The 27,475-nt window shown below is 37.0% G+C and overlaps 1 protein-coding gene across 5 annotated transcripts in view; it reads right to left on the bottom strand.

The window, feature by feature from the left end:
* ide (insulin-degrading enzyme) overlaps nucleotides 1-27,475 on the bottom strand; it is a 119,512-nt gene that overhangs the window by 39,543 nt on the left and 52,494 nt on the right. For 4 of the 5 annotated variants that reach the window (XM_043712496.1, XM_043712500.1, XM_043712501.1 and 1 more), the window contains exons 12-18: nucleotides 25,535-25,637; nucleotides 20,821-20,943; nucleotides 18,200-18,282; nucleotides 13,527-13,671; nucleotides 10,262-10,372; nucleotides 5,785-5,905; nucleotides 2,865-2,956 (exon numbers count right to left, since the gene is read on the bottom strand). In XM_043712496.1, coding sequence (XP_043568431.1) covers nucleotides 2,865-2,956; nucleotides 5,785-5,905; nucleotides 10,262-10,372; nucleotides 13,527-13,671; nucleotides 18,200-18,282; nucleotides 20,821-20,943; nucleotides 25,535-25,637 — 778 coding nt within the window. Of the gene's footprint in view, nucleotides 1-2,864; nucleotides 2,957-5,784; nucleotides 5,906-10,261; nucleotides 10,373-13,077; nucleotides 13,223-13,526; nucleotides 13,672-18,199; nucleotides 18,283-20,820; nucleotides 20,944-25,534; nucleotides 25,638-27,475 lie in introns of all 5 variants that reach the window. The other variant, XM_043712498.1, reaches the window with a different exon arrangement.

Genomic DNA, 27,475 nt, shown 5'->3' with positions numbered 1-27,475 from the left:
TAAGTAGATGGGTTAGCAATTAGATGATACTAAAGTCGGTGGAGTGGTGGACTGTGTGGAAGAATGTTGCAGGGATACTTGGACAAACTGCAGAACTGGGCTTAAAAGGTGGCAAATGGAGTTCAATGCAGATAAATGTGAGGTGATTCACTTTGGGAAGATTAACAGGAAGGCTGAATACTGGGTCAATTGAAAGATTCTTGGAAGTGTGGATGTGCAGAGGGATCGTGGTCTCCATGTACAAAGATCCCTGAAAGTTGCCACCCAAGATAACAGTGCTGTTAAGAAGGCATAAAAAGTAGTAGTTTTTATTGGTAGAGGGATTGAGTTCTGGACCCGTGATGTCATGCTGCAACTGTACAAAACGCTAGTGCAGCCCAGGTCGTCCCAGCACAGGAAGAATGTGGAAGCATTGGAAAAAGTGCAGAGATTTACCAGCATGTTGCCTGGTCTGAAGCGAATATATTATGAGGAAAGGCTGAGGGACTTGGGTCTGTTCTCATTGGAGAGAAGGTGGCTAAGAGGCGATTTAATAGAGACATATAAGATGATCAGAGGATCAGATAGGTGGACAGTGAGAGTCTTTTTCCAGGATGATGACAACATCTCCTTGTACATAGCTGCAAGTTGAGGGGGCATAGATACAAATTGAGAGGTGATAGATTTAAAACTGATGTCAGAGGCAGGTTCTTCACTCAGTGGTATGGGGGTGGAATGCCCTGCCTGCCAATGTAGTTAACTCAGCCACATTAGGGGCAGTTAAATGGACAAGCATATGGATGATGATAGGATAATATAGGGTGATGGGCTTAGACTAGTTCACAGATCGGCGCAACACATTGAGGTCCGAAGGGCCTATTCCACGCTATGTTCTATAAGATCATAAGAACTAGGAGCAGGAGTAGGACACCTTGCCCTTTGAGCCTGCCTCACCATTCAATAAGATCATGGCTGATATTTTCGTAGCCCTAGCTCCCCTTACCCACCCTCTCACTATAACCCTTAATTCATTTACTGTTCAAAAATCTTAGCTTTAAAACCTCTTACTGAGGAAGCCTCAACTACTTCACTGGACAGGGAATTCCATAGATTCACAACCCTCTGTGAAGAAGTTTCTTTTCAATTCAGTCTTAAATCTGCTCCCCCTAATTTTCAGGCTATGCCCTCTTGTCCTAGTTTCACGCACCAGTAGAAACATCCTCTCTAATTCTACCTATTCCTTTCATAATTTTGTGTGTTTCCATAAGATTTCCCCTCATTCTTCTAAATTTCGATTGATATAACCCCAGTCAACTCAGTCTCTCCTCATAAGCTAACCCTCTCAACTCCAGAATCAACATAATGAACCTCCTCTGCACTCCTAGTGCCAGCACATCCTTTCTCAGGTAAGGAGACCAAAACTGAGTACAGTACTCCAGGTGCGGCCTCACCAGCACCCTATACAGCTGCAACATAACCTCCCTGCTTTTAAATTCAATCCCTTTAGCAATGAAGTACAAAAATTCCATTTGCCTTCTTCATTACCTGCTGCAACCTTCTGTGATTCATGCACAACGTTACCCAGGTTTCACTGCACAGCAACATGCTGCAATTATTTTTATCATTCAAGTAATATTCCTTTTTACTGTTACTCCTACCAAAAAGGACTTCACATTTATTAACATTAGTATTCTATCTGACAAACCTTTGCCTACTCACTCAACATATCTACGTCCCTCTGCAAAGTTTCACAGTGGTTTGCACACTTTGCTCTACCAGTCATCTTCGTGTCATCTGCAAACGTTGACACACTACAGGTGGTCTCTAAATCCAAATCATCTATGTAAATTGTGAATAATTGCAATCCCACTAACTCCTGAGGCACACCACTAATAACTAATTGCCAACCAGAAAAGCTCACATTTATTTCCACTCTTTGCTTCCTGTTGGTTAACCAATCCTCTATCCATACTAATACATTGCCCATAACACCTTGTACCTTTATCTTATGCAGCAGCGCTTTGTGCGGCACCTTGTCGAATGCCTTTTGGAAATCTAGATGCACTAGATTTACTGGGACCCCGTTGTCCATCGTGCTCATAGTGTCTTCATAGAATTCCAATAGTCTAGTTAAGCGTGACCTGCCCTTCATGAACTTGTGCTGTGTCTGCCCAATGGGACAATTTCTATCTATCTATATGCTTTTTTCTTCCTTTGTAATAGACTCAAGGATTTTCCCCACAACAGAAGTTAGGCTAATCGGTCTGTAATCCCTCATCTTTTGTCTGCCTCCATTATTTTAACAGTGGCATCACATTTGCTATTTTCCAATCTGCTGGAATTGCTCTAGAGTCCAGTGAATTTTGGAAAATTACCGGAAGTGCATTTGCTAGTTCTCCTGCCATTTCTTTTAGTACAGTGGGATGCATTCCATCAGGGCCAGGAGATTGGTCTACTCTTAGCTCCAATAACTTGCCCAACACTCTCTCTTTTATAATAATGACTATTTCCAGGTCCTCACCTACCTTCATCTCTTTGTCAACTACTGGCATGTTATTCATGTCCTCCATTGTGAAGACCAACACAAAATACTCATTCAATGCCTCAGCCATTTCCTCATACCCCATTATTAAATCCCTGTCTCATCCTGTAAAGGACTAATGTTTACTTTAACCACTATTTATCTTTTTTGTTGGTTTGCTTCCACGTTTAATTAAAAACATTTCAACATGTTTGACTTATAGTTTCAAACTGAAAAACTATTGCAATAGAGATGCAGAGCAGATAAATTTAACAAGGGAAACTTGCTACTAATGTGCATGAATTGTAAGAATATCCTCAACAAAAAAGTTCTCTTTCAGCCCAATTGAAGGTAAATAACCAACCTGTCTTGTTATATTGCCATGGAGAAGAGCTTCTATATGCAGTCGTGACAACAGTTGAGGTATAAAGGCCTTGAGGCGAATGAGAGTGACATCTGGAACAGATTTTCAGACAGCTAAATCAATCACATTTCGAAAGAATATTTATATTCCATTGCTGCAGAGAACCAACAGAGCGTGCCATAATGCATTAAATAGAAAATGAGAATGTGCAACCATCACGAATTCAAAGCTGGTTTTTCTCCAGTGTATGGCACAAGCATACTTGTCATTTGTTCTACAGTCACTATGCTTCAAATTCAAATAACAGTTTGTCTTGATTCAAAGGCCATGTTTGATAGGTCATAACACCAAGCTTGAGCAATGATGCTGAAAAGTATTTTATGGATTCACAAATAAAAATTACGATTCAATGTAACATCAGTTTGGTGTAATTATCTTTCTGCACACCATTAAATATAGACCGCACACATTTTGGTCAAACAAAATCTATGGAACAATGAAATGAGCAAGATAAAAAGTTCTCTAATATTTATCTTTGGTTTCTACTTGCAAAATTTCATTCACTGCAAAAAAAAAGATAAAAAGATTGCAATTGCACAGCATATCATGAAGACACAGTATTCAAGTATTTAAAACAAAGGTTTGACTGCAAAGTCGTAAAGAGATTCTACATGAAGTAACATTCCCGTAGCTTGTTCTACATTGCCGATTCATTCAAGTGCAGGTCGCCTTAAATTTTTTGCTTGGCCACACTTTCGAAGTATATTAAAGTGAATAACTTGCGTGCGCCTGCTCAATATCTTCCAGGTTGCTGCATGGTTACAACAAGGAATTAATGTGGAAGGAACACAGAGACAGTGTAATTTTAAGAACGAGTATGCATGTTACTTTTTAAAAAAGCATCATTAACAGGGTATAGGCATCACTGGTTAGGCTAGCATTTATTGCCCATTCCCAATTGCTCACAGATGCAGTTATGAGTCAACTATATTGCTGAGAGCCAAACTAGGTAAGGATAGCAGGTACTTTCCCTAAAGGAAAGAGAACCAGCTGGTTTTTCAGACAACCAGTAATAAGTTCATGGTCATCAATAGACTTTAACTCTAGTTAATATTCTCTATGACATCATGAACTCTGCTTCAATCCAGGGCCGAAAGTTTTTGCTGTTACTGTTAAGAACTTGACAAACAATCTATCTGCATTAAATGCTGAAATCGCAAAGCTGCCAACTTAAAACATGCCGAAACAGTCACATCTAGCATAAATGAAGATGGTTATGAAGTCAATCAATGCAGGGCCAAGGTATTGTTGTAGACAATTTTTGCTGTACCATTTGGTCAAACCACTACCTCTGTCACACTGTTCAATTGCTTGCTATACTAGAGAAAGAGACAGTGCAGAAACTCCTAATTCTTTTTTATCCTCCACATTTAAGAGCAGCCTAGAGATTTGCATTCATTCCAAGTTGCTTCTGTGAAGTTGCAGCATTACTCAAGGACTTGACCATTTGAGACAAGCATATAAATGAAAATCAGGTACCAAGAGTCACACCAAGTTTTACCCAGAATGTTACCACAGTAACAGGATAACACTGCAAAATACAGTATAATGTTGCTGTCCTAAAGCAGCAGACTGTCACATTTACCCTAAAAAATGTTTTTGTGCTGTAAATCTCACCTGAAACCCAAATTAATGGTGCGCGCGTGTATAAAACAAAATACCTCATACCCTCGACGCCCTCAAACAAGAAAATGCTGTTCAACTTAGCTTTGAATATATTCAATGACCTAGTTTGCTGGGGTAGAGAATTCTCAAGATGAATGATCAAAGAAGAAATTACTCCTCTTTTCATTCTAAGCATGAGAACCACAATCCCAGAAACTGTGTCCCCAGCTCCAAGTAACTTCAAAACTCCAAGTAGCTCCAAGTAACTTTCTGCATCAACCATGTCAAACTTTTTCATCTCTCATTCGTCTAAACTCAAAAGATCAGAAATAGGTTTAAAACACTCATCATCTAGATTTTTAAACACTGAAAATGAGAAACGAGTCAGATGTATCATTTACATCCCAATTAATTTGTTCTTGTCTTCTTTAGTGTAATGTGAATGGTGAAGTAATACAACTGTGACAAGCCTGGTTGACTAATATACATTAAGTAAAAACAATCTGTAACACTTAAAATATTTCAATTATCCTACTGGCTTGCTTGATCACTTTTTCAGTGACTTTCTACTAGATTTCTCCAAATTGTAAACGGGTAATGGGTATTTAATAACACATTGGTTACAGACTAACTTTTCTGATTCAAATCATCCCAGACTGATGGAATGGAAATTACGTTCATCTGTTGATGTAAGAGTACTACAGCAGACAAATAGTTACTAATTTGTTAATCTTATTCATTGGTCTCAGGCTAGCTGGTTCAAGAAATAAAAAATGTCACAGATATTAAAATGGATGTTTTTAAGGCAAAGGTGCGCTTTACTCTGTATCTGGCACTGTTACCTAAACTGGAGTGCTCGTTACTGATACCTGGGTAAATAGGTGGATTACCCAGGATTAACACTTAACGAATACACTAAAAAAGTAGTCTGTTCTTCTATAGCACAATTGTTGCATTCTTGTGCAACCCCACATTAGAGGAGAATCGCACTTTAGAAACAGCACTTAAAGAGTTGGCACTGTAATTGTGTCACAGCTGACACGTTTTAAAAGTTCACGCTATAGAAACAGCATCCCCAATTCAGTAATTGTGTTACATTAAGTTCACATTGACGAAACATGTGTTATAGCGACCTGTAACTATTCATTTTGACAGGTTTCACGAGTAAAATGCATTCAAGTTGATACATTTTAACAGAGTGTGCTGTTTCTTGTAATTGTGCATAATATTTATAATTATAATTCAAAGCACCTACCTTCCAGTGCTTCTTTAAGTTCATCTTTGGTCCACGCCACCTCAGTCATCAACAGTCTGAGATAATACATAGCATGCTGGTGAGGTTGCTCGGCTCGAAAATTATTCAAGGATCGCATATACTACAAAAAAAACCCAAAAATAAAGACCTGCCATTAACCCACTGAATGTTTATAGCAAAAAGAATTAATTGAAGATTGAACACAGCTTTTATATTCAAAATAAGACTTAGCTTGGCAGTAAATACCTCATTGCTAAAACTAAACTCAAAAAATTAAATTTCAAATGAACCCAATAAAGAAATACAATCAAATACAACACTTCGCGCCCGAATTAAATGCCCAGGTTAGAGTCCCACCTGATCCAGAGCTGCGTAATAACACCTCTGAACAGGTTGATTGGAAAATGTAAAAAAGCTTTCAGCAACGAATAGGCAAGAATCAAGTGAATGTCACTAAATGCTGTATGGTGAAGAACTTGCTTTTCTTCAAATGTTGAATCAGATTTTCAATGAATTAATTTACTCATAGTTTATTTACAGATTAATTTATTGCCATGTTATAAAGATAAAGCTCTTTGATCATGTTGTAAGTGAAGTAAATTTAAAAGGCGCAGTAACTCAAATAGATTTAGAAGTGCAAGGAATTGATACATTTTGAAATATAAACTGCTTATCTGTTAGACCTTGTTATTCATAACAGGTTGTTGTTAAGGGGTACCTATAATTGATAACAAACTGGTTGAGGCCCAAGGGACACAGCTGCTAGACTGGGTCTGTGGCTGGTGTAGAATCAAACAGGTAGGAAATCAAATTTGACCTCATCCTCATCAACCTGGCCTCCTGCATATGCATCTGTCCATGACACTTTTGGCAGGAGTGAGCATCAATTGTCAATCTTCAATTGAGGATATTGTGTTTTTGTGCCACCGCAAAATAAAATGCTGAAGCATTTTCAACAGTCTTCAGTCAGAAGTGGAGTGAATGACCCATCTCAGCCTCCTATGGAAGTTCAAGGATCACAGATGTCAGTCTTTAACTAATTCTATTCATTCCACATGATAAAGAAATTGCTAATAGCACAGGATATTTCAAGGGTTACAGGCCCTGATAACATTCAGTAACAGGACGAAAACGAGTTGTGCTCCAGACATTTCAGTGCTCCTAGCCAAACTGTTTCTACATTGTGACAACATTGGCATCTACAAGACAGTATAGAAAATTGCCCAGATACAAAAAAACTGACAATTCCAACCTGGCCAATTACTACTAAATTAGTCCACACTCGCTCATCAGTAAAATAATGGAAGGCTTACTAATAGTTCTTTCAAGTAACATGCCCAGTTTGGGTTCCAGGGGCACTCCGTTCCTGACCTCAAAGCCTTGGTCCAAACACAGAGAAAAAGAGCTGAACAAGGTAAGGTGAGGTGAGAATGAAAGCTATTGATAAAAACTCAATGTGGCATCAAGGATCCCCAGCAAAAAATAACCTCTACCTAGTTGAAGAGAAGGAATTACTTCAAAAAAAAAAGCTTAAAACGTTTGAAATTCATTGAGAAGTAGGAAAACCTGAGTTTGCATTGTTTTAATTCATGGGATAAGAGTATTGCTAGCTAGGCTAGCACTTATTGTCCATCATCATTTAAGACTCAACCACATTGCTGCGAGTTTGGAGTTACATGTAGGTCAGGCCAGGTAAGGATGCGCTTCCCTCAAGGACGTCAGTGGACAGATGGGTCCTTCCCAACAACTGGCAATGGATTCATGGTCATCATTAGACCCTTAATTCCAGATTTTTATTAAATTCAAATTCCATCATCTATCGTGGCAGGTTGGAACCCAGAACATTACCTGGGCCTCTGGATTAGAAGTCCAGTGATAATACCACTAGGCCATCACCTTCCCTCAAAAAGGTCAGGTAGTATCTGGTGGTTCTGAAGAAGGGGTCATGAACCTGATACTATCAGACCTGCTGAGTTTCTCCAGCAATTTATGTTCTTGTTACAATCTATTACCATCTTGCTAATGAAACTGAACACCAAGTTAAAGCAACATATGCTACTCTGTCTGATGACCTAGATGACATAACATTCAGAACTGGAAAGTTGTAATCTTTGCTGCATGCCAAAAGGATTGCTGCAACCAGTTAGCATCAAGTTCAAATCCCTTAAGATTTTGAAACCATTCAATTGGAACATTTGAACCATAAAATATAGGCAATTTAAGAGTTACTTTTCAGCAACTTCCAAGTTTAAACTAGATCACTGTTCAAAAAATTCAATTTCACTGACCTACACTGCAAATTAATTGTACCTCGATAGCGCAGAAATATTAAACTACATAATCTGATGGCCAACGCAGAACTTCTCCCAAATCCATTAATATTATAGGATTTGAAACAGTTAATATATGGGTTCTTCTCACAATAGCCTAAAAATTCTGATCAGGTGGCTGATCAATAGGAAATCGTATTTGCACAATCGATATTAAACTGCCAGCAGTAGTTACTTGGTTTCACTCTCCCATCATTTTTAATAAGCAAACTTGGATCAGCAAATGTTTAATCAAATATCAAAATCTTTCAAAGTTTTGTTCATTATGAGTAATGCTTTGCCAACTTCCTTCATCTACTTCGATTAATAACATTGGTAGAATTACCAAAGTCTGCAGTTGTATTATTCCATGTTCAATTTTCACTTATTTTGTAAAAAATGTACTTTGATTGATTCCAATGAAGTTCCTACCCTTAGACTTATTTGGATTTATTCTTCTCGAGTAACTTCCAAATATTAAAATTACTTCCTTTACTAAAAGCGGATATAAAATAAATGCTCAATAACTTCAATCACCCTGTCAATTGCAATGTCAACTATATAAGCTTTAGCTGAACCCATATCGCCAACAATCATTCTGCCTTTTAAGATACATTAATACAATGTTTACTACTGGCCCATTTTGTTAATTAAAAAGAAGAAAAAGATAGGTTAAAATTAAAATAAATCTTTAATTAAAAAATAAAATCAATCATTCAGTATTCCAATTACTAACTTACATCAAATCAGAAGCAGTTGAATACTGATTGAAAAGCAGTGTGCTGTAAAAGTTGGGATATAGTTTTGAATGAATGTTTTCTTTTTTTCTGGGTGGGGGAAGTGTGTGCGTGTGCCTGTGTGCGTGCGCTGGTGGTGTCAAATTTGAGAATTTGGAATGGACAAAGACAACCAACGTTATGAAAAGAATATACTGAAGCCAATATTAAATAAGGTAGAGAGATACTGCTCCGGTATATTAGATGTTAGAACTTGATGCAAATTTGGAGGAAAGCTACAGTCGATGCTGGAATTCTGCCAACATTTTGAGAGGCAGAAACAAAGTTAATGAGAAGTTATAATTTGATAAAAATGTCACCTTTTCTTCATCTCACCAGAGATTTGACAGCACGTTCCAACTGTGCAGCCTCTACCACCGAGAAAGGTAAGACAAGATCACTAGCACCTGCAAAGCTCCTAAGTAACACAGCTGACTTGCAAATATGTTGTTGTTTATTTACTGCTCCACACCACATCCTGGAACTCCCTTTTTAATGGTACTGTACCTATACTACGTGGACTTCAGCAGTTCAAGGTACTCACATCACCTTCTCAGTGATAATTAGGGATGGACAACAAATGTTGGCATTGTTAAGTGATGCCCACACACCAGATGGTGCTAGAACTGCAGCATATTCCTAGCATTTTACATCTTTTTTCAGTAATATCTAAGAGTAGGGTTGATCTGACCCAAACAATAACTAGTAGGAACGGTGATGCATCACCAGAATTCCCCAAAATTACTGCTTATTGCAAAGATCCTAGTTAAACAAGAGAGTTAACTTTTGCATAATAAACATAGCTCAAGAACAGAGCAGCAGAACAGTTCCAATGTGATCAGTTTTGTTTTGTCTAATTACTTTACAACTTTTAAAACAAAGTTTATAAACTTAGCTTCTACGAAAAGGTGCAAAATCTCAGAATATACTATCTTTTCATTCCTCAAGTAAACAAACTGGATTACCTCCGCACCCCCCCACCCCCAATTCCTGTTCAAAACATTTGCAAGAATGATAGCTTAAATTTCTTATAAAATAATTATAATAGATGATTTGCAAATTGACCATGGATCTAGTTTCTGCATACATATTCTTTGAACTGCAAGCATGGATGAAACGGTGTTAAGAGATTCTTCTGTCGAAATACTCCAGCAAGAATGCAAAGTGCATAGAAGTTTTAATTAGCGCTGCTGGTCTTTCAATATGAAATCGTTCCAAGTAAATGTTCACCTTTGGCCGTTCATTTAAAATAATGGAGCAGGTAAGAACTTCCTACCCTTTTTTCCTTTTAACCTAAACTGGATAAAGTAAACTTACTTTCCTATTAATATTAAAATAAAATGCTTGGATTTGCTCATCACACCAAAATGTTTGATATAATGTTCTACTTACAGCCTCTTTGATTATTTCAAATCGTTTTTCATCGATGTCAAAGGTGGCCATCTTCTCAATTATCTTCTTGAGAATTATGTGCTGTTTGTCATTGTAGCCTTTCACAACCAGCTGTTGGCAAAGGAGAGGACAGAGATTTTCCAGATAAGAAATAAAAAAAAGGAGCAAAAGCACAAAGCAGCAATTTTCTCTTCCCTTAAAGCAGTGTACCAGAGGCAGACAAGTAGAGAAGCCTCCATTCAGCATGACAAATTCCTATTCTCTAGTGTTGTGGATACAAATGTTAAAAATCTTAAAAGCATTAAATTGAATGTTCTAAGATTAGAAAACTTTTCTGAATCCTGAATTGATGATGTTACTATGAAAATAAGAAAATCTACCTATTTCAAGACATAAATGGATCAACCAAAAATATAAAGCAATATACATCTGAAATGCTGTGTGACTAGGCCTTTGGGAAACCACTATTTGGACATGAAGTCCTTGGCATTTGAAGCATCACAACAAAGTTAACAGAGTTCTTTAAGGAAATAATGGAGAACATTTAAGTAAAAGGTACAGTATTTACTGGTTACCCTTTGTAGCCAAGAGAGACATCAACAGTGATATTCATTGGGAGACTGTAATCCAACTATTGCGCTTCTCAAAAATATATTAAAGACAAGACAACCATTTCCTTTTGACACATGTAGTATGCCCTAATTACAAAAATACTTTTTTCAACTAATCCCTGCAAATAACTTAAGTTTGAAACGCGCATAATTTAACTCTAGTCCTTTGACCATAGCCGGTACTATGGTACAGTACCTCAAACTACATTCCACAGTTACACTCACAACTAGGCATTTTTCTGTCAAGGATATTTTGCAAGATTAAAAATTAATTGAACAATACATTTTTGGATCGATGTGGTATAAACAGAGGAAATAAGGAATAAATGAACCACTTTACGAACGCAGGCAGACTAAATAAATATAATCTGGTTTGCATTCAATGGGGTCATGATCTCTTCAGGCAGCATCTCTGACTATTTACATCAACTTGAATACCTGCCCAAAACTTAGAATAGTCAGATATCCAGAAGTTAGCAGAACACTGTTGCTTTCAACAAAACTAGTGCTCACTGATACCTGAAACTGAGGCAGCACTCTGGTGAAGAATGAGAGCTTCACAGATTAATATCAAGTGTTTACCTTTCATTAAACATAATTTCAAGAAACAATTATTCTAGAACAGAAATATAGTAAATAGGCAAGCCTAGAAATAACAAAAGGTATGAATCAGTGAATGAATAAATTATGGACTAGTTAGTTTAACATCATGTATATACAAATTAAATTGAGTATTTGAAGACATGGAATAATCAACCATAGCCAGCATCAATTCTAAAATCATACCTAGCAGACGTTTTTGAAGAGATAAGTGATTAGATAAATAAACAAAAGTCAAACAAAAAAAACAAAATGCTGCAGCACAAACGGACAGGAAATAAACAGTTTGGGTTTGCGGACGTTAAGAACTGAAAGTAGCGCATTACAAGTATTAATATTGCATCAGAACTGGGAAAATTTGAGATGCAACCAGTCTGATGAAAAATCATTAAAATGTAACTATCTTCTCTCTCCACAAATGATCCCAGTAAGATTTTCAGTTTTTATTTACAATTTGCAGCATTTACATTTTACTTATGTTTAGAAACGATGCTGGGTAGAATTTGAGGGGAGTTATTGTCAACAGATTAACAACTCTTTGTCTAACAATCTGGAAACCAATAGTAAGACACAACACCTTGGTTTAAGTATGTAAAACAATGAAATAAGAAAAAAATGTTACATTCTAAAAAATAAGTATGGAGACAAGACCAAACAGAAAATTAAGGTTACACAGTTAATTTACAATTAGTTAGAAGCATTGTGTAAATATTTACAATGTTAATACCCTGAGCAATATAAAATTTAAATTAATTAGAATGTTGGTCAATTATAAGCAAAGAATAGAACTATCTGCAGTGGATCAAAAAGTAGTTACAGATTTAACAGTACTTTCTAAATCATGAAGTGTTCTGATGAGGTTTAAAAAAAAACTCCCAAAGTTTGGTAGTGACTGAGTGATCATTTAAAATTGCCTTTCAGAGTAAAGACAAATGTTACAAGATGATTTTTGTAGGAAATGTTTTGATGCATGGGATGCTGAATTACAGGGAGTAATCAAAACAGATATCATTTATGGATTAACAGATAGGCATTTTAAACTGAGGAAAACATAGGGTTCATGGGAAGAGCGGGAGAAAGGCAATGGTGTCAGTTTTAGTTTACATTAGCAAAGAAGAGCTGGCAAAAACTCATCCAGCCAAAAAAACCACCCACCTTTCAGGTGACAAATTTCTACTCCTCATTCTCTACTACTCTGTTCCTTTGCATGGATACTATTAATACTTCAAATTCAAATTGATTTAAGTTAAAAAAAATTCCTAAAATGTTTTCTTGTGAAGCTTTGAGATACTGACACCAACATATTGGAATATCAAAATTTACAAATGATAGAAGGTAATATATATAAATAACTAATTTGACTAAAAAGCAAGAACACAATTTGTATACTCCACTTGTAATTATTCACCCCTTTATACCACACTCAACAAACCTCATCTTCTTCAACCAGTAAATAGTTGCAGTACACTACAAATCCAAATGCATCTTTCAGACTTATTAGTGCATTTTAAACATGCAATTTAAAATTCACATAAGAACTACAAGCAGCTTGTGCAACCTTCAAACACTTCAATCACAAGCCAGTCTCCTTCCTGCTCTACTTACAAGAATTGAGTTCATTGCTGGAGCTAGTGCATACACCAAGCCTGTGAGGCGAGCTGCATATGTATACTCTTTTAAATCATCTCTCAATAACCTGATATAGAGGTATGTCATGTTGCAATGAAGAGGGTCAACATAAATGTAACGACTAACAAAGAGAACAAAGATAAAAATGTGGCAATAAACCCTCAAGAAACAAGCTGATATTCAACAGTGATATTACAATAGGCCATACAAAATATACAAGAGTATGTATATGCAGCCTCATGGCTAAACTAATTTTCCTACTAGAAAGAAGGAGAAAATACTACTTTAATCATATGTGGTGGAATAAGAGGCTAGTTTTGGATGGATAAGGTGTGCAGAAATCAGGAGAATATAAAAATAAACTAAAAAAAAATTGAGGAAGATAATCCTGGAGACTTACTGTCTCCCTGAATTTGGGTACTTACATACATTCCATAGATTGTATTTTGTAGGTCATAGTTCAAACCAGCTAGTTCTGCTGCATATGCATACTCGTTGAGAGAATCTTTCAGCAGTTCAAGATACAAATAGGCCATGTTACAATGTAATGGATCCACATAAGCAAATGGGCTGGAAGAAAATATACCAAATATTAAAGTTGTGATTCTACAAAATTAATTAATGAAACAAGTCAATACTTTCACCTGCCTACATAGCTATGCAAATGAATAGAGCAGTTTTTTTTTCAAATGCAAGTTGAAAATATAACGAGCTTTAAATATATTTTAAGTATGGAAAAAACATTTTTCCAATAACAAATCCTTGCTCACTAGACAGGTAGTGGAAATTTTATATTTTAATTACACACTTGGCTAATGCAATTACAAATCATTATAATGCCTGTACATTTCAAATCAGTAGATTTAGCACTTTGTACAATACATTTGAAACAGGACGTAAATGAGCTTGTGGAATGCCAATATTTGATTGAGATTCAGCATATCAGTCAATATCCTTTATAGAAAATAACAATCAATGTAATATGGCTTAGGGGTATACAATATGAACATACAATTTCATCCTATTGTTGCATTTACTAATCTAAATCCTTGGCAAGGCAAGGCTAGGCTAGATATGCTAATGCTCTTTTGTTTCTTCACCATGGAAAATCAATGTAAAATAGCTGAGGCTTAAGAGATGCGTCCACATGGACCTCAAGACATGAATGCGAAGGAAACCATAGTTCAGGAAATTATACTTTATGTTAGTTAATGGCAAAATATAATACTTCAATTTGTTATTGAGAAGCATTAAACTGTTTTCTTTCCCAGATGAATTTATGTATGCATTACCAGTAGCTACAAACCATATTGCTAAAAAAAAAACTTATAATTTACTTCAGGACTCAGTTAAAATCAATTTTTTTTTTAAATATATGAACTGTGGATCTACAAGAGGAAAATTATTTTATGGAACCTACAAACTACAGAAGGCGAGATTTAATGCTTGCCAATTTCGATCTCCACCAACAGGGAAAGCTGTGCAATGAATCAAGCAGGTGGACAGAAATAATGCACAACAGTATATAATTAGCTTTCTCACAATACTTTCTTTAATCAAGTGTTTCTATAAAAAAGAAATTCTGCTCTCATCCCTGTGAAATACACAGTTTAAGTTTTAAACAACATATGCTGCATTCGGATGGCTTAAAACTTGTATAGTGAGCCCAAAACAAGATTTTAAAAAATGACAACCATTATGAACTTAACTACTAAGATGGCTCATTATTCAGGTGTGGCCAAGCATTTCAGACTTCACAAAATAAACTGCTTGCTGTTTTGTGGAATGATTATATATCCTTTGTAAAAATGAAAATTTACAGGCCAAACTAATTGACTCTACATTGCGATCTGGTATTCCATTTAAGTACTGATCATTACTGTTATATACTTTTAAGACTCTTATCAATGTGTCTCTTTGCCTTTTCCTGTCATTTTTTAGTACTTATTAATAGGGGTCAGTTAGCCGAATGATCGGTTTGCGATGCAGTGGGTTCAATTCCTGCACTGGCTGAGGTTACCGTAAAGGACTTTCCTTCTCAACCTCTCCCCTCACATGAGGTACAGTGATCCTTAGGCTAAACCACCACCGGTTGTCTCTCTCTCCAGGGTGACAATAGCCCTATAGTGCTCTGGGACTATGGTGACTTTACCTTTAATGCAATGAAAATAATCTTAGTAACAATGGAAATCATTTATTTTCCAATGCGTTAGGTTTCTTACATTGCAAGAAAATTATTTCACTGATTGCAAACACTGCGAACATTCTGAACTTGCGCAAGGTGCTATTATAAATGCAAATGTCTCCTTTAAATTGGATCAACACATACACATTGTGATTAAGTACTACCACTATCATCACTCTTTTGGAAACAAATTTCAAAATTAACAACATTGACAAAAGGCTAGATACTCCCTATTTCTCATTTACATGCTGTCCCTCAGATCAAAACACCTGATGCCACATGTTCAGGTTCCACAAGTTGCTATTGCTATCTCGCTATAGAACAGCTCCTTGTCTTGGCTCTTCCACTGTTATGTATTGTGGAAACTGCTTTCCCATGATCTAGTCCTAGATGTAAAGTCGAGTCAGGGGAGTTGAGAATAAGAAGATTGCAAGAGGTGTGAGCAGGAACAGGGAGATCCAAAGGAGAGAACAGAGTTTTAAATCCATCAAGAAGAGCCTACTCTGCTGAGATGCAAGAAAACTTCATATAACTGAAGTATTGAATTCCTTGCTAATAATATGGAATTTCGATTTTTGAGAAGATTGTAGCTCAAGTTGATAATAAGTATGCAAGTTAGCTCACTGAGCTTGAAGGTTTGTTTTCTGATGTTTCATCACCATACTATGCAACATCATCAGTGAGAGTCCCCCCCCCTCTCTATTTATAAGTCTTGGTTTCTTAAGGTGGGTGATGTCATTTCCAGGTTATTTTTTTCCCTCTTTTCAAGGGAAGGTAAATAGGATCTAAATCATATGTTTATTGATGGAGCTCTAGTTCGATTGCCATGCCTCTAAGAATTCTTGTGCATGTATTTGTTTCGCCTGACGTAGGATATGTGTTGTCCCATTCAAAGTGGTGTCCTTCTTTGTCTGTGTATATAGAAACTAGTGATAGTGGGTCGTGTCTTTTGGTGGCCAGTTAGTGTACGGGTATGCTGGTGGCAAATTTCTTGCTAGTTTGTCGGGTGCAGTGTTTTTTATTTTACAGTTCTTGCATGGTATCTTATAAATGACGTTAGTTTTGCCGGTTGTACATAATGGATCCTTTAGGTTCATTATGGCTGCACAAGTTCAAGACATTACATTTGGAAAGCAATTGAGTGGATTCTACTGTAAGAAACAGTGAATTGTTAAATTTAAATCTGAAACGGAGATTGCAGATGCTGTAAATAGTATTGTAATAATCTGGTTAAAATGTTTCAGCTTTATGCATGTGCAATTGCAATGCATTAGCTATACCTCACTAGGCTGTGAAAAATGTGTTTAGGGTGAGTGTATTTTACATGTAGAAGTTTGTGCCATCTATTTCAATAAAATAATTTTTGCCTGTCATCCTTTACCAATTTAAACATTTAAGAAATTAATGTTTCTCTTAAAGTCGTAAGTTCATGGAATGCCCTGCCAGCAGCAGTGGTGGACTCTCCCTCTTTATGGGCATTTAAGCGGGCATTGGATAGGTATATGGAGGATAGTGGGTTAGTATAGGTTAGGTGGGCTTGGATCGGCGCAACATCGAGGGCCAAAGGGCCTGTACTGCGCTGTATTCTTCTTCTTCTATTGTGGCTTTAAGTTGAATGGAGAGTTGATCATTGAGGATACTGATGAAATAGTCTAACTCTGCTTCGCCAAGACCCCAAATACTGCATATATATGTGTATAGGTTGATGCATATGTCGACCCTTTATTTTTGGCCAAAAAATCTTGTATTTTCCATTTATCTCCTGTACAAGTTGACCTTAATTCTTCACAGTTACAGATCAACATTTATGAGTCAGTGCGACTGCACGTTGCGCTCTGCTCCGGCTTTCCAGTCTGCTGGCCGTACCACTCAGTTCCAGGTCTGCCAGTCGTCACTCTCCACTCCAGGTTTTCGGAAATACTGTAATGGTACAACAGTACAGGGCGACCGTTGTATCCATGCTGTCTGTTTCAATTACTGCAGCCTGAACATATTACAGGGATCGTTCCAGAACCAGAGACCAGGGGACTGCCAGAAAAGTAATTTCCCATTTTATCTATTTTGTAGATCAATATTCACCCCCTTGAAAACAATACCTTGGGTACAAGTCGATTTCCTAATTTCAGATCTAAAAAAAGTCTTCAAAATTTGACCTATACACAAGCATATACAGTACTTTATATCTCAACCAAGCTGGTTTCTACGTGACATTATTACCTACTAAATGAGTTAATGAGAATTAAAATGTAATGTCTAAATCAAAAAATAACCAACAAAAATCAAAAAATTAGCCCTTGAGAAAATCTCAAGAGCTTAAAAAGTGATTTTGATCCAACTGGCACACAACTTGAACTTACAGCTGTAAGCTAATGAATCCACAATTTTGAAACACTACACATGATGCAAGTGCCTATGCATTGAAACAGTTTTTACTTTTTTTTGACATCTTTTCATTCTTTGCAGCTAAGTACCAATGGAGGATGCAAACATAAAAAGCATAGTATTTGAATCAAAAGTATCTTCCAAATACCACTTTTTCAACACACACACTGGAGTATGTGTTTAAACATATGCAGTTAAACTACAACCTCAAAAACACCATGGTGCCATCAAGTTAAAAGAGTTGTCAGGTTGAGTATTTCTGAAACAAAAAAAACATATTTTGTTGAACATGATGCACTGCCCGAATCAGGGTAATTTCCCCTGAAATACAAAAGTATTGGAAAAACAATATGTATAGTGTATGAGGGGAGAGTTAGTGGTAAATACCTAGAAGTTTTAAGTATTATTTGATTGGTTAATAACAATTAATAGGTAGTTTATGACTTCCCCACAACTTCCTTACTGATATTTTGTGAAATACATAACATTATTACTTCTCCTGCTGAATTCATTAACATTTGTGGAACATACCTGAAAAACTCAAAGTTCAAGCAGGCTTTTGGGAGAAAGAATTTGTCATCTTGCTTGAACCACACTTTACTCATGGCAGTGTCCTGCAAGAATACAATTCCAAATTAGAAACAATTTCAAACTTTTAATTTTTACAGAATTACGCATCTTATCATCAAATAAGCTGCCAAAAAATTCAATAAGAGTACTCTGAAAGATAAAATGTCAAGTGAAAAAGTGATCATGTAACCAATGGAAGTTAGTTCTGCCTCTTCAGAAGTGAAGCCACAGTTCAATAAATTTGATGGATATCATACAACATACTGCCGTTTTGTTCAAATAATACAAAGTCTTTTCCAAACATCAATTGGGTCAGAGTTGGAACACTGTGTCCACCTTTGGGCATGTTTACTTTAGGAATGAAATCATTGATATGGAAAGATGCAGGGGGCGGCACTGTGGCTCAGTGGTTAACATGCTGCCTCACAGCACCAGGGACCCGGGTTCGAGTCCCACCTTGGGATACTGTCTGTGTGGAGTTTGCATGTTCTCCCAGTATCTGCATGGGTTTCCTCCGGGTGCTCTGCTTTCTTCCAACTATCCAAAGATGTGCAGGTCAGGTGAATTGACCATGCTAAATTGTCTATAGTGTTAGGTGCGTTAGTCGGGGTAAATATAGGGTAGGGGAATGGGTCTGAGTGGGTGACTCTTCCAAGGGTCAGCATGGAGTTGTTGAGCTAAAGGGCCTGTTTCATACTGTAGGTAATCTAATCTAATCAAAAGCTTCATGGACATTACATTAGTTTTGAGCAGCTTCAGGTACAGAGGGATTGGAGAAATTTATGGCTCTTTTCAACGGTACTTTTGGGGCAGGAGTTAGGAAGTGGTGCTCAGTGATTTTAACAAAAAGTGCAGAAATTTAAAAACAAATGACATCAATTTCAAAGATTTTTTTTTAAAATCACAAAAAGGGTTTTCAGTGTATGGAAACTGAAACAGAACACAAATATTAGAATCCATGCAAAGTTTAAGACAACTTTCACCTTTTGGAATTTTACTATTGCTTCACGATCTGAGATTGGAAGGCAGCCTGGATAGAATCCACAATAAACTGTTCATGGAATTGTTTGAGGAGCCAAATAGCCAACTCCTTGTGTATACTCAAAATGGTATGTTCACCTTATACTGCCAGAATTAAATATATCTTTTTTTTTTTTAAAATACAAACTTTTACTTTACTTAAAGCATTGTAGGCACCTCAATACTACCAGAATTTCTAAGTAACACATGCTTTTACACTTTCAAAACAATTTTCAAACCATCAGTTGAACACTTCATTTCATTCATCCCAATAAATGCACTTCTTTGAATGCATCTTCATGGACCTGGTGTACACTTCCAGTTCAATTAATTTTTCGCAACCGAACATTCTCAGAATAAAATACAGTCCGTACTCACGTCAGACCTTAAATGTTCCACACCAAGAATGTTAACATTCAAAAATTCAATTGTGTATTGAATTACAAATTGCCCATAAAATCTCTATACTGCCGAGCTACAAGGATAGAAGCTTAGACCATCCCTGTCAAATGTTTTACATCATGTAATTCATTAGCTCTGCACACTTGATATAGGAATGAGAAACATTCTGTGATCTATGACATCATACATTCACTCAAAATTCTGAAAAAAAGAGTGAAGTGTGCATTGTTATCGTACATAAAACGTCTTTTTTTTTTAAAAATCACACTTATGATCTAATTTCAGCCAAGTTAACACCACATTAAAGTGGTGACAAATATAATCTCATACCCCAATTGAGCAATTCATGCATAGTGATGGTTTACATGTGCATTGGCATGCATTACACCAAGTAGTGGGGCATTAGGCTCCAAGTGTTGTGGTGAGGGAGTTATTTGAATATGACAAGTACTTTTAATACCTATTTTTATCCTGCTATATTAGAGTAGATAGGAGCATACTGGTAATATCACGATTAGTAATCCATAGGCCCAGGATTACTGAGGGCAGGGTTTCAATCTCACCACTATAGCTGGCCAAATTTAAATTTAATTCTGTCATACTGACTTAATAATGATGACCATGAAATGATCATTCATTCTGGTTTTAAAAACCCATCTACTTTGCTAATGTCCTTTAGGGAAGGAAATTGGCTATCAATACCTGGTGGCCTAAACAGACCATCAGACATTAAAAAAAAACTTGGTTGCCTCTCAACTGCTCTTGAGAATGGTCTGGCCAGTCAGGTTCCTCAGCTCAAGCACAATTAGGGATGGAAAACTGTACATATCCCAGTGAAGAATAAATAACAAAGATTGCATATTTAATGTTGCAAATAGTGGGGTACCCATAAGTATCCAACAAAAAGCATTGTACCATTTAGTTTGCTCTTTAATGTAAGCATTGGCTGTGTCAGCATTTCAACCACATTACAATATGCCTGCAGCTAGAGCACAGCCCTCAGTAATTATTTCTAATAGCTTGAGTGAAATAAACTAGTTTTCATATTTGTTCTTAAACAATTAAAAAGTAAACTAAATTCTTAATTACACAAATTTGTACAAATGAAATACCATCATTTGCATACAGTATTATTCGACTCTAAGACCAGACACATTTACCTTAATAAGAGTTGGAAATGGGAGGGCATCATTTTCCAAAGGGAAAATCTCAAAATTTGTGGGAATGAACTCATTCCTCACTGGTAGTTTAAACTTGCCATTTAGATCTGCATTCTGCCATTTCTGTAAAATAGATAAAACTGATTTAGTACAAACATCACAGATTAGTAATTATTCCTTATACAGCAAAGGATCCTTTCATCGGCAAAAGGATGATTTTCACGTTGGGTAAGAGCTAGAGACAAAAATAGATTTTGCAATGAGACACTGCAAACACAACATTTACAGCATTACTGTCTTCCAGATTGAGGCTAGTGATCTGGAAAGTATACTTCTGGAGGTCAAAATGTAGGAGCATCCAAAAGCTTCTAAACAAGGATAGTCTTTTATCAAATATTGATCTCCTGGGAAAAAAAATAAAATCAGATACAGGCCGGACACAATGGGGTCGTAGACAGCCAGAAAACCAAAGGTTAACTAACAGCTTTCCTGGAATTGAAAACTGGTACTTTTGTTAGGCTGCTTAAATCCAGAATGTCACAAAGGAGATTAGAAGGCCACAATATGAATCCTTACCTCAGATGTCATCATAGAATCTCTACATTTTGGAAGCAGGCCATTTGGACCATTGAGTTCACAGTGACCCTCCAAACAGCATTCCACCCAGACCCACGCACTACCCTGTCCTGGTAACTCTGCATTTCCCGTGGCTAATCCACCTAGCCCGCACATCCCTAGAAACTATGGGCAATTTAGCTTGGCCAATCCACCTAACCTGCACATCTTCAAACTGTGGGAAGAAGCCAGAGTGGTTCGAGGAAACCCACACCAATATGGGGAGAATGTGCAAACTCCACATAGGCAGTCGAACCCAGGACCCTGGCACTGAGAGGCAGCAGTGCTAACCACTGTACCACATGCTGCAAGTGTCGATAACAGGTTTCTCTCTGCTGAAAACAGTGAAAAGCCAAACCTTCAAATCCATTTTCCTTCATCTCAACCTTTAAGTCTACCCACTGTCAGTGTCCAAATGCCCTCCTTGAAATATGATGTGCTGTTTGCAGACACTGTTTCAGGTCTAAATTGTTTGAATGTGTTTTAGTGGTAAGAGTAGAAAGACAGGTTTCGTCCAGCCATCTTACTTTATCATCTGTTTTTATTGCAGAATGATCCAGTAATTTTGTTCATTTAAAAATAATTCTGTCTTATTAAATGGTTTCACATGTATGTATGGAAGTACAAATATAGCAGGTTTTGTCAATCATAACTTGACCATCTAGGAATTCTAGATGACATACTATTCTATGTTTTGGGGATTTTCTGGCACATGGAAATATTTTATTTCCAAGTGCTTATTGCTTCATAAGACTCTAGTGAATTCAATCCTCAGCAGTTAGGTAGAGCAAATAATGGAGAATATATGGATACAAGGGTACAGCTAAGAAAACATCAGAGAGAGAGAGATTTGGCAGAGGGAAAAGAAGAAGAACCATTCTATTATATCACAATTCCTCACTAGTTTTAAACCACTTATGCCAGAACTTAGCATGAGACACTGCTTAGTGTGAAGACAATGCAAAGGGCACATATCATGAGATGATGTGAAATTAGGATGGCATAAATCATGGGTTTCCTGTAGATTTTGATGGCCCCAGTCTACCAGCACAAAACCAAGTAAAGTTTGTCCTGCAAATTAGATTCTCTTCAAAATGTAAAAGTATCTCTGCTCTGCACTCCCAGGAGATGCATTACACTGATAATCAAGTAACTTTGTAGTAAAGGCACCATTAGGCAGCAGTGATTTTGATTTTGCGTTCAGTTTGAGAAGAATGGTTCGAAGACCAGCGTCTTAAAACTTAAACAAGGACAACCTATGGCATGAAGATGGAGCTGACTGGAATACTAGGGTAAGGGATATGTTGGTAGAGATATAGAAATAGATATTTAAGGAGTTATTTCAGAATACTCATGACATATACATCCCAGTGAAGAAAGAAAGAAAGATAGATTTAAGGAAGAGATGTAACATCTATGGCTAAGCAAGGAAGTTAAAAGTAGTATAAAAACAGAAAGAAAAGGCACATAGTTCTGGAAAGATGAGTGGAAGGTAAAAAGATTGGTTCAAATATACTCAACAGCAAAGAATAACAGATTAATAAAAGACAGAGGAATGAGAATGAGAGAAACTTTTTTTAAAAAATAGTAGGAATGAATTGAGTGAGCACTAGTCACCTAGAAAGAAAGAGACTGAGACTGGAGAATTAATAATAGAAGATAGAGTATGGCAGATAAATTGAATGCACATTTTGCATCTGACTCTCGTCCTCTACAGTGAAGAAATATCCCTGAATAACTAACAATGAGAAATGAAGTGAGGAATTTAAAGCAATTACAATCACCAAGGGAAGGGCATTGAGAAAGTTCAGAACTAAAAGCTGACAAATCTCCTAGCCTTGATGGACTTCATCTGAGGATTGAAGAAGTTGCTATTGAGATTGTCAATGCATTGGTTTTAATTATTCAAAACTCCATTAGTTCTGGAAAAGGCACCAGCAGACTTGCCAATATGATTCCTCTATTCAAGGAAGGACACAAAATTGGAAGTCATAGGCCAGAATAGCCTAATATTTGTCATAGGAAACATACTGGAATCTATTATTAAAGAGGTCATAATAGGATACTTAGAAAATCTTAATGCAATCAAGCTGAGCTAACATTTTTGAGAAAGGGAAATAGTGTTTAACTAAGTTATCAGAGTTCTTTGGTTAACTAACAAGCAATGTATACAAAGGGAATTCAGCAAAACTACTGCATGCAGATTTGCAGAAAGCATTTGACAAAGTGCCACATCAAAATATTACTATACAAAATAAGAGCTCATGGCATAGGAAGCAATTAGCATGGATTGAGATTGATTTACTATTAGGAAACAAAGAAAGGGCATAAATGGATATTTTCAAGTTGATGGGATGTGGTAACTCATGTGCCACAGGAGTCAGTGCTGGGCTTCAATTATTTAATAAAAATAGTTTTATAAATTACTTGGATGAAGAGACCAAAGTTTATGGTTGCCAAGTTTCCTGACAATACAAAGACAAGCACCAGAGTAAGTTGTGAAAAGAGCATAAAGGAGTCTCCAAAGGGATATAGATTGGTTAAGGAGTGGGCAAAAGTTAGGCAGAAGGAACATATTGTGGGAAAATGTGAAGTAGGGGTACTTTGCTACACTTCTGGTCTCCAATTTAATGAAAAAACATAAATGCCTACAAAGTTTCTCAGGTAAGTTTCATCTTAACTGATCACCCATGCTTCCATCCCTCTCCCCCCAATTCTAGTCATGATTTGGAGGTGTTGGACTGGCGTGGACAAAGTTAAAAATCTCACAACACCAGGTTATAGTCCAAAAGGTTATCTGGAAGCATGAGCTTTTGAGGTGCTGCCTCTTCATCATCACCACCGGATGAAAAAGCAATGCCTCGAAAGCTCATGCTTCCAAATAAACCTGTTGTACTATAACTTGGTGTTGTGAGGTTTTTAACCTTACCTCAATTCTAGATATCTTATTAAGAAAAAGGTAGAAACATGAGACAGGGTAGGAGCTGCAAGGATGTTTCCCTTTATGAAAGGGGACAGAACTGGAGGTATAATTTCAAAAGTGCTCTCCCAATTATGATGGGAACAGGAGGAAGTTCTTCTCTAAGGATCATGGTGGGATCATTACATATTTTTAATGTGAAGGTGGAGAGAATCTTGACTAACACAAGAACCAAAAGGTTAGCAGTGTAAGGGAGGAATTTGGTTTGGAGACCATAATCACATTAGTCATCATCTTATTGAACGGCAGACTAGGCTATCACGACCAAATGGTCTGCTGCTCCTAATCTCGGTGTTCTGTGTACATTTAAATTCCATGGGTTTAATGTGTCACAGCCAAATCTCAACAAAACACAGATTGCAAAGGCTGAAATTTACACCAAATTAGCTAGCTTTTATGCAGGCACTCCATTTATTTTTTATAAGTTATTGAGATGCTCATCAATATACAAGTGCTGTGTTAATCAGAAAAAGGAAGATGTTAACATTCGGATTTCTGTAAAAGGACACAACACAGAAGTTCATTTTGGGTTTCTCTCAAGTTATCACAAACGTGAGTAGATATAAAGCCATGATTATATTGGATATAGTTCCTACTTCTTTAATTTTTAAACAATTGTAAGAGAAATTGTCCAATGTAAACTATTTAACAGATCAGTGTATTTTAAGCAGTAATAATGCGAGACGAAACCATAACAAATTGCTTGACAAACTCAGCAGGTCTGGCAGCATCTATGGAGACAAAGCAGAGTTAATGTTTTGGCTCCACTGACCCTCCTTCAGAACAGTTGGCTCCACAATGCTGGTAGGTATGGTGAGTTTTTCCAGCTATTTCTGATTTTGATTCAAATTTTCAGAATCCGCAGTTCTTTATTTTTTTGTTCTGTGAAGAGAAAAATAGCTCTGTAGTAGCAAGATTGGATTTGAAGCATTAACTTTGCTTTCTCTCTACAAATGTTGCCAGAACTGAGTTTCTCCAGCAATTTTTGTTCTTGTTTCTGATTTCCAACATCTGTGATACTTTGCTTTAGTTTAGTGTATCCTGACAGATACCAAAATAAATAAACTTCAACTAAAATAATGTACATTATCTCCACTTTTGAAGGTTCACGTTTCCCACCTGGATGACATCAGCACCAATGGCTTCCTGTTTGTATTGTGTGCCGTACCATTTCTCTGTTATGTCCGTTTGTCCTTCAAATGATTTAGAAACCACTGCCACACTGTCAAGAGGAAGAACAGTAGAAATGAAGGAATTGACACTGATTCAGACGCAACACAATCTGAAATTTGATGCGAGTATTTAATGCCTGCAATGAACTACGCAAACTTGAGAGCAAATAGGGAAGATGGAAATAGTTTAACAAAATTAGAACATCACTGGAACTACAGCTCAAAATACACATTGCAGCAGGTGAATTAGTCCCCAAAATCTCAAAACTATCTGAGAGAATTCGCTCACCAGGTGATCAACCTAGAGAAAAGTCACACATCGAAAAGACAGAATCTGTGGGGAGCTGTTCTTCTAACCAGAAATTCAGTCTCTCCCATGCTTCTCCAATTGCAGATTTCTTCTTTTCATCTCTTGTTACTACTCAATAGTCAGAATCTATGATCAGAAGAGGAGCAAAGGTAGGAGGCAGGGCAGCAACCACTGATTGGTTGGTCCTGCCCATGAAGGAAATTGCCAGATCAGAGCAGGCCTAGTGGAGTCTTCACTTAGGCCACTTCAGCAATGGGAGTGTCTGCGAGGGCTGTGCGGGGCTGAAGCTGGACTCAAGTTACAGCCAAGGAATTGAGGGAATTTACAGAACAGCAGGCTATCCTAGTACTATTTCTCCCCCCAAAAAATGATTTTGTTTTGCTTGTGACTCAATTAAATGCATAGATTTGTCTCCCATTTTTGGCACATGAACATGGGAGACTGGGCATTGAATATACCAGACTTGGCTAGAATCAAATTACATTTACCTACTTATCCATAACCTATTTTCTGTCAGCAACAAATCTGCTTTGCTTATACACGCTCTGGGTTGCAACTAAAAATCTGATGATCTTCAGGGGGCTGCGGTTAGCAACAAGTGACAACATTGGATCCCATGGCTGTTGAGGAAGCCTTCAGGTACAGGACTGGGTTTGTGTCTGGAGGGTGGAATATAACACGTAATATATACTGTCCTTGGTAATTGTGCTAAATCTTTCTGCAGAAGAAAACTCTAAAAACACAAATGCAGTTGCTAAATATAAAGGGTGGCAAGGTGGCTAGCACCGCTGCCTCATAGTGCCAGGGAACTGGGTCCAATTCCAGACTTGGGTGACTGTCTCAGTTTGCATTTTCTCCCTGTGTCTTCTCCAGGTGGTCCTGTGCAGGTTAGATGGAGTGGCCAGCTTAAATTGTCCCATAGTGTCCTGGGATATGTAGGCAAGGTAGATTAGCAATGGTAAATGCAGGGTGACAGGGAGAGGGTAGGATTCTAGATGGGATGCTCTCCGGCTGGTCGGTGAGTACCCAGTGGGTCGAATGGCCTCTTTTCACACTTTAGATTCTATATTATGTGATCCATTATAAAATAATATTCGGTGAATATATTTCACATTACAATGTGAAAAAATATTTCCTTATGCCTCTGGTTCTTTCACTATGATGACTTTTTCTCCTAAATTTAAAGTAGAATACTGGCATCTTTGATTCATCACTGTTTGCGTTCTATATTATTTTGGCAATACATCAGGCTCACATCAGATCAACTTTACACGTTAAATTTTATACACTTAACATGGGAAGACATTGATAAGTCTTTGCACCCAATACAGGTAGTTATTTTATAACACGATGGTTGTGTTCTTGTGCAACCCTGTATCATAGAAAAATTGCACTTTAGAACCAGCGCTTAACATTTTGGCAATATAATCGTGTTACAGCCAACATGTTTTAAAAATTCATGCTTTAGAAACAGTGTCCTCAATTCATCAATCTTGTTATAGCAAATTCACATTAACAAAAGCGCGTTATAGCAGAGCGACCTGTAATTACTGTAAGCATTTACAAGTCAGGTGAACT

The sequence above is a fragment of the Chiloscyllium plagiosum genome, chromosome 22 (assembly GCF_004010195.1).
Source record: "Chiloscyllium plagiosum isolate BGI_BamShark_2017 chromosome 22, ASM401019v2, whole genome shotgun sequence".
Classification (NCBI taxonomy): domain Eukaryota; kingdom Metazoa; phylum Chordata; class Chondrichthyes; order Orectolobiformes; family Hemiscylliidae; genus Chiloscyllium; species Chiloscyllium plagiosum.
The sequence above is the reverse complement of the archived record's forward strand: the minus strand, read 5'-3'. Positions and strand labels throughout refer to the sequence as shown.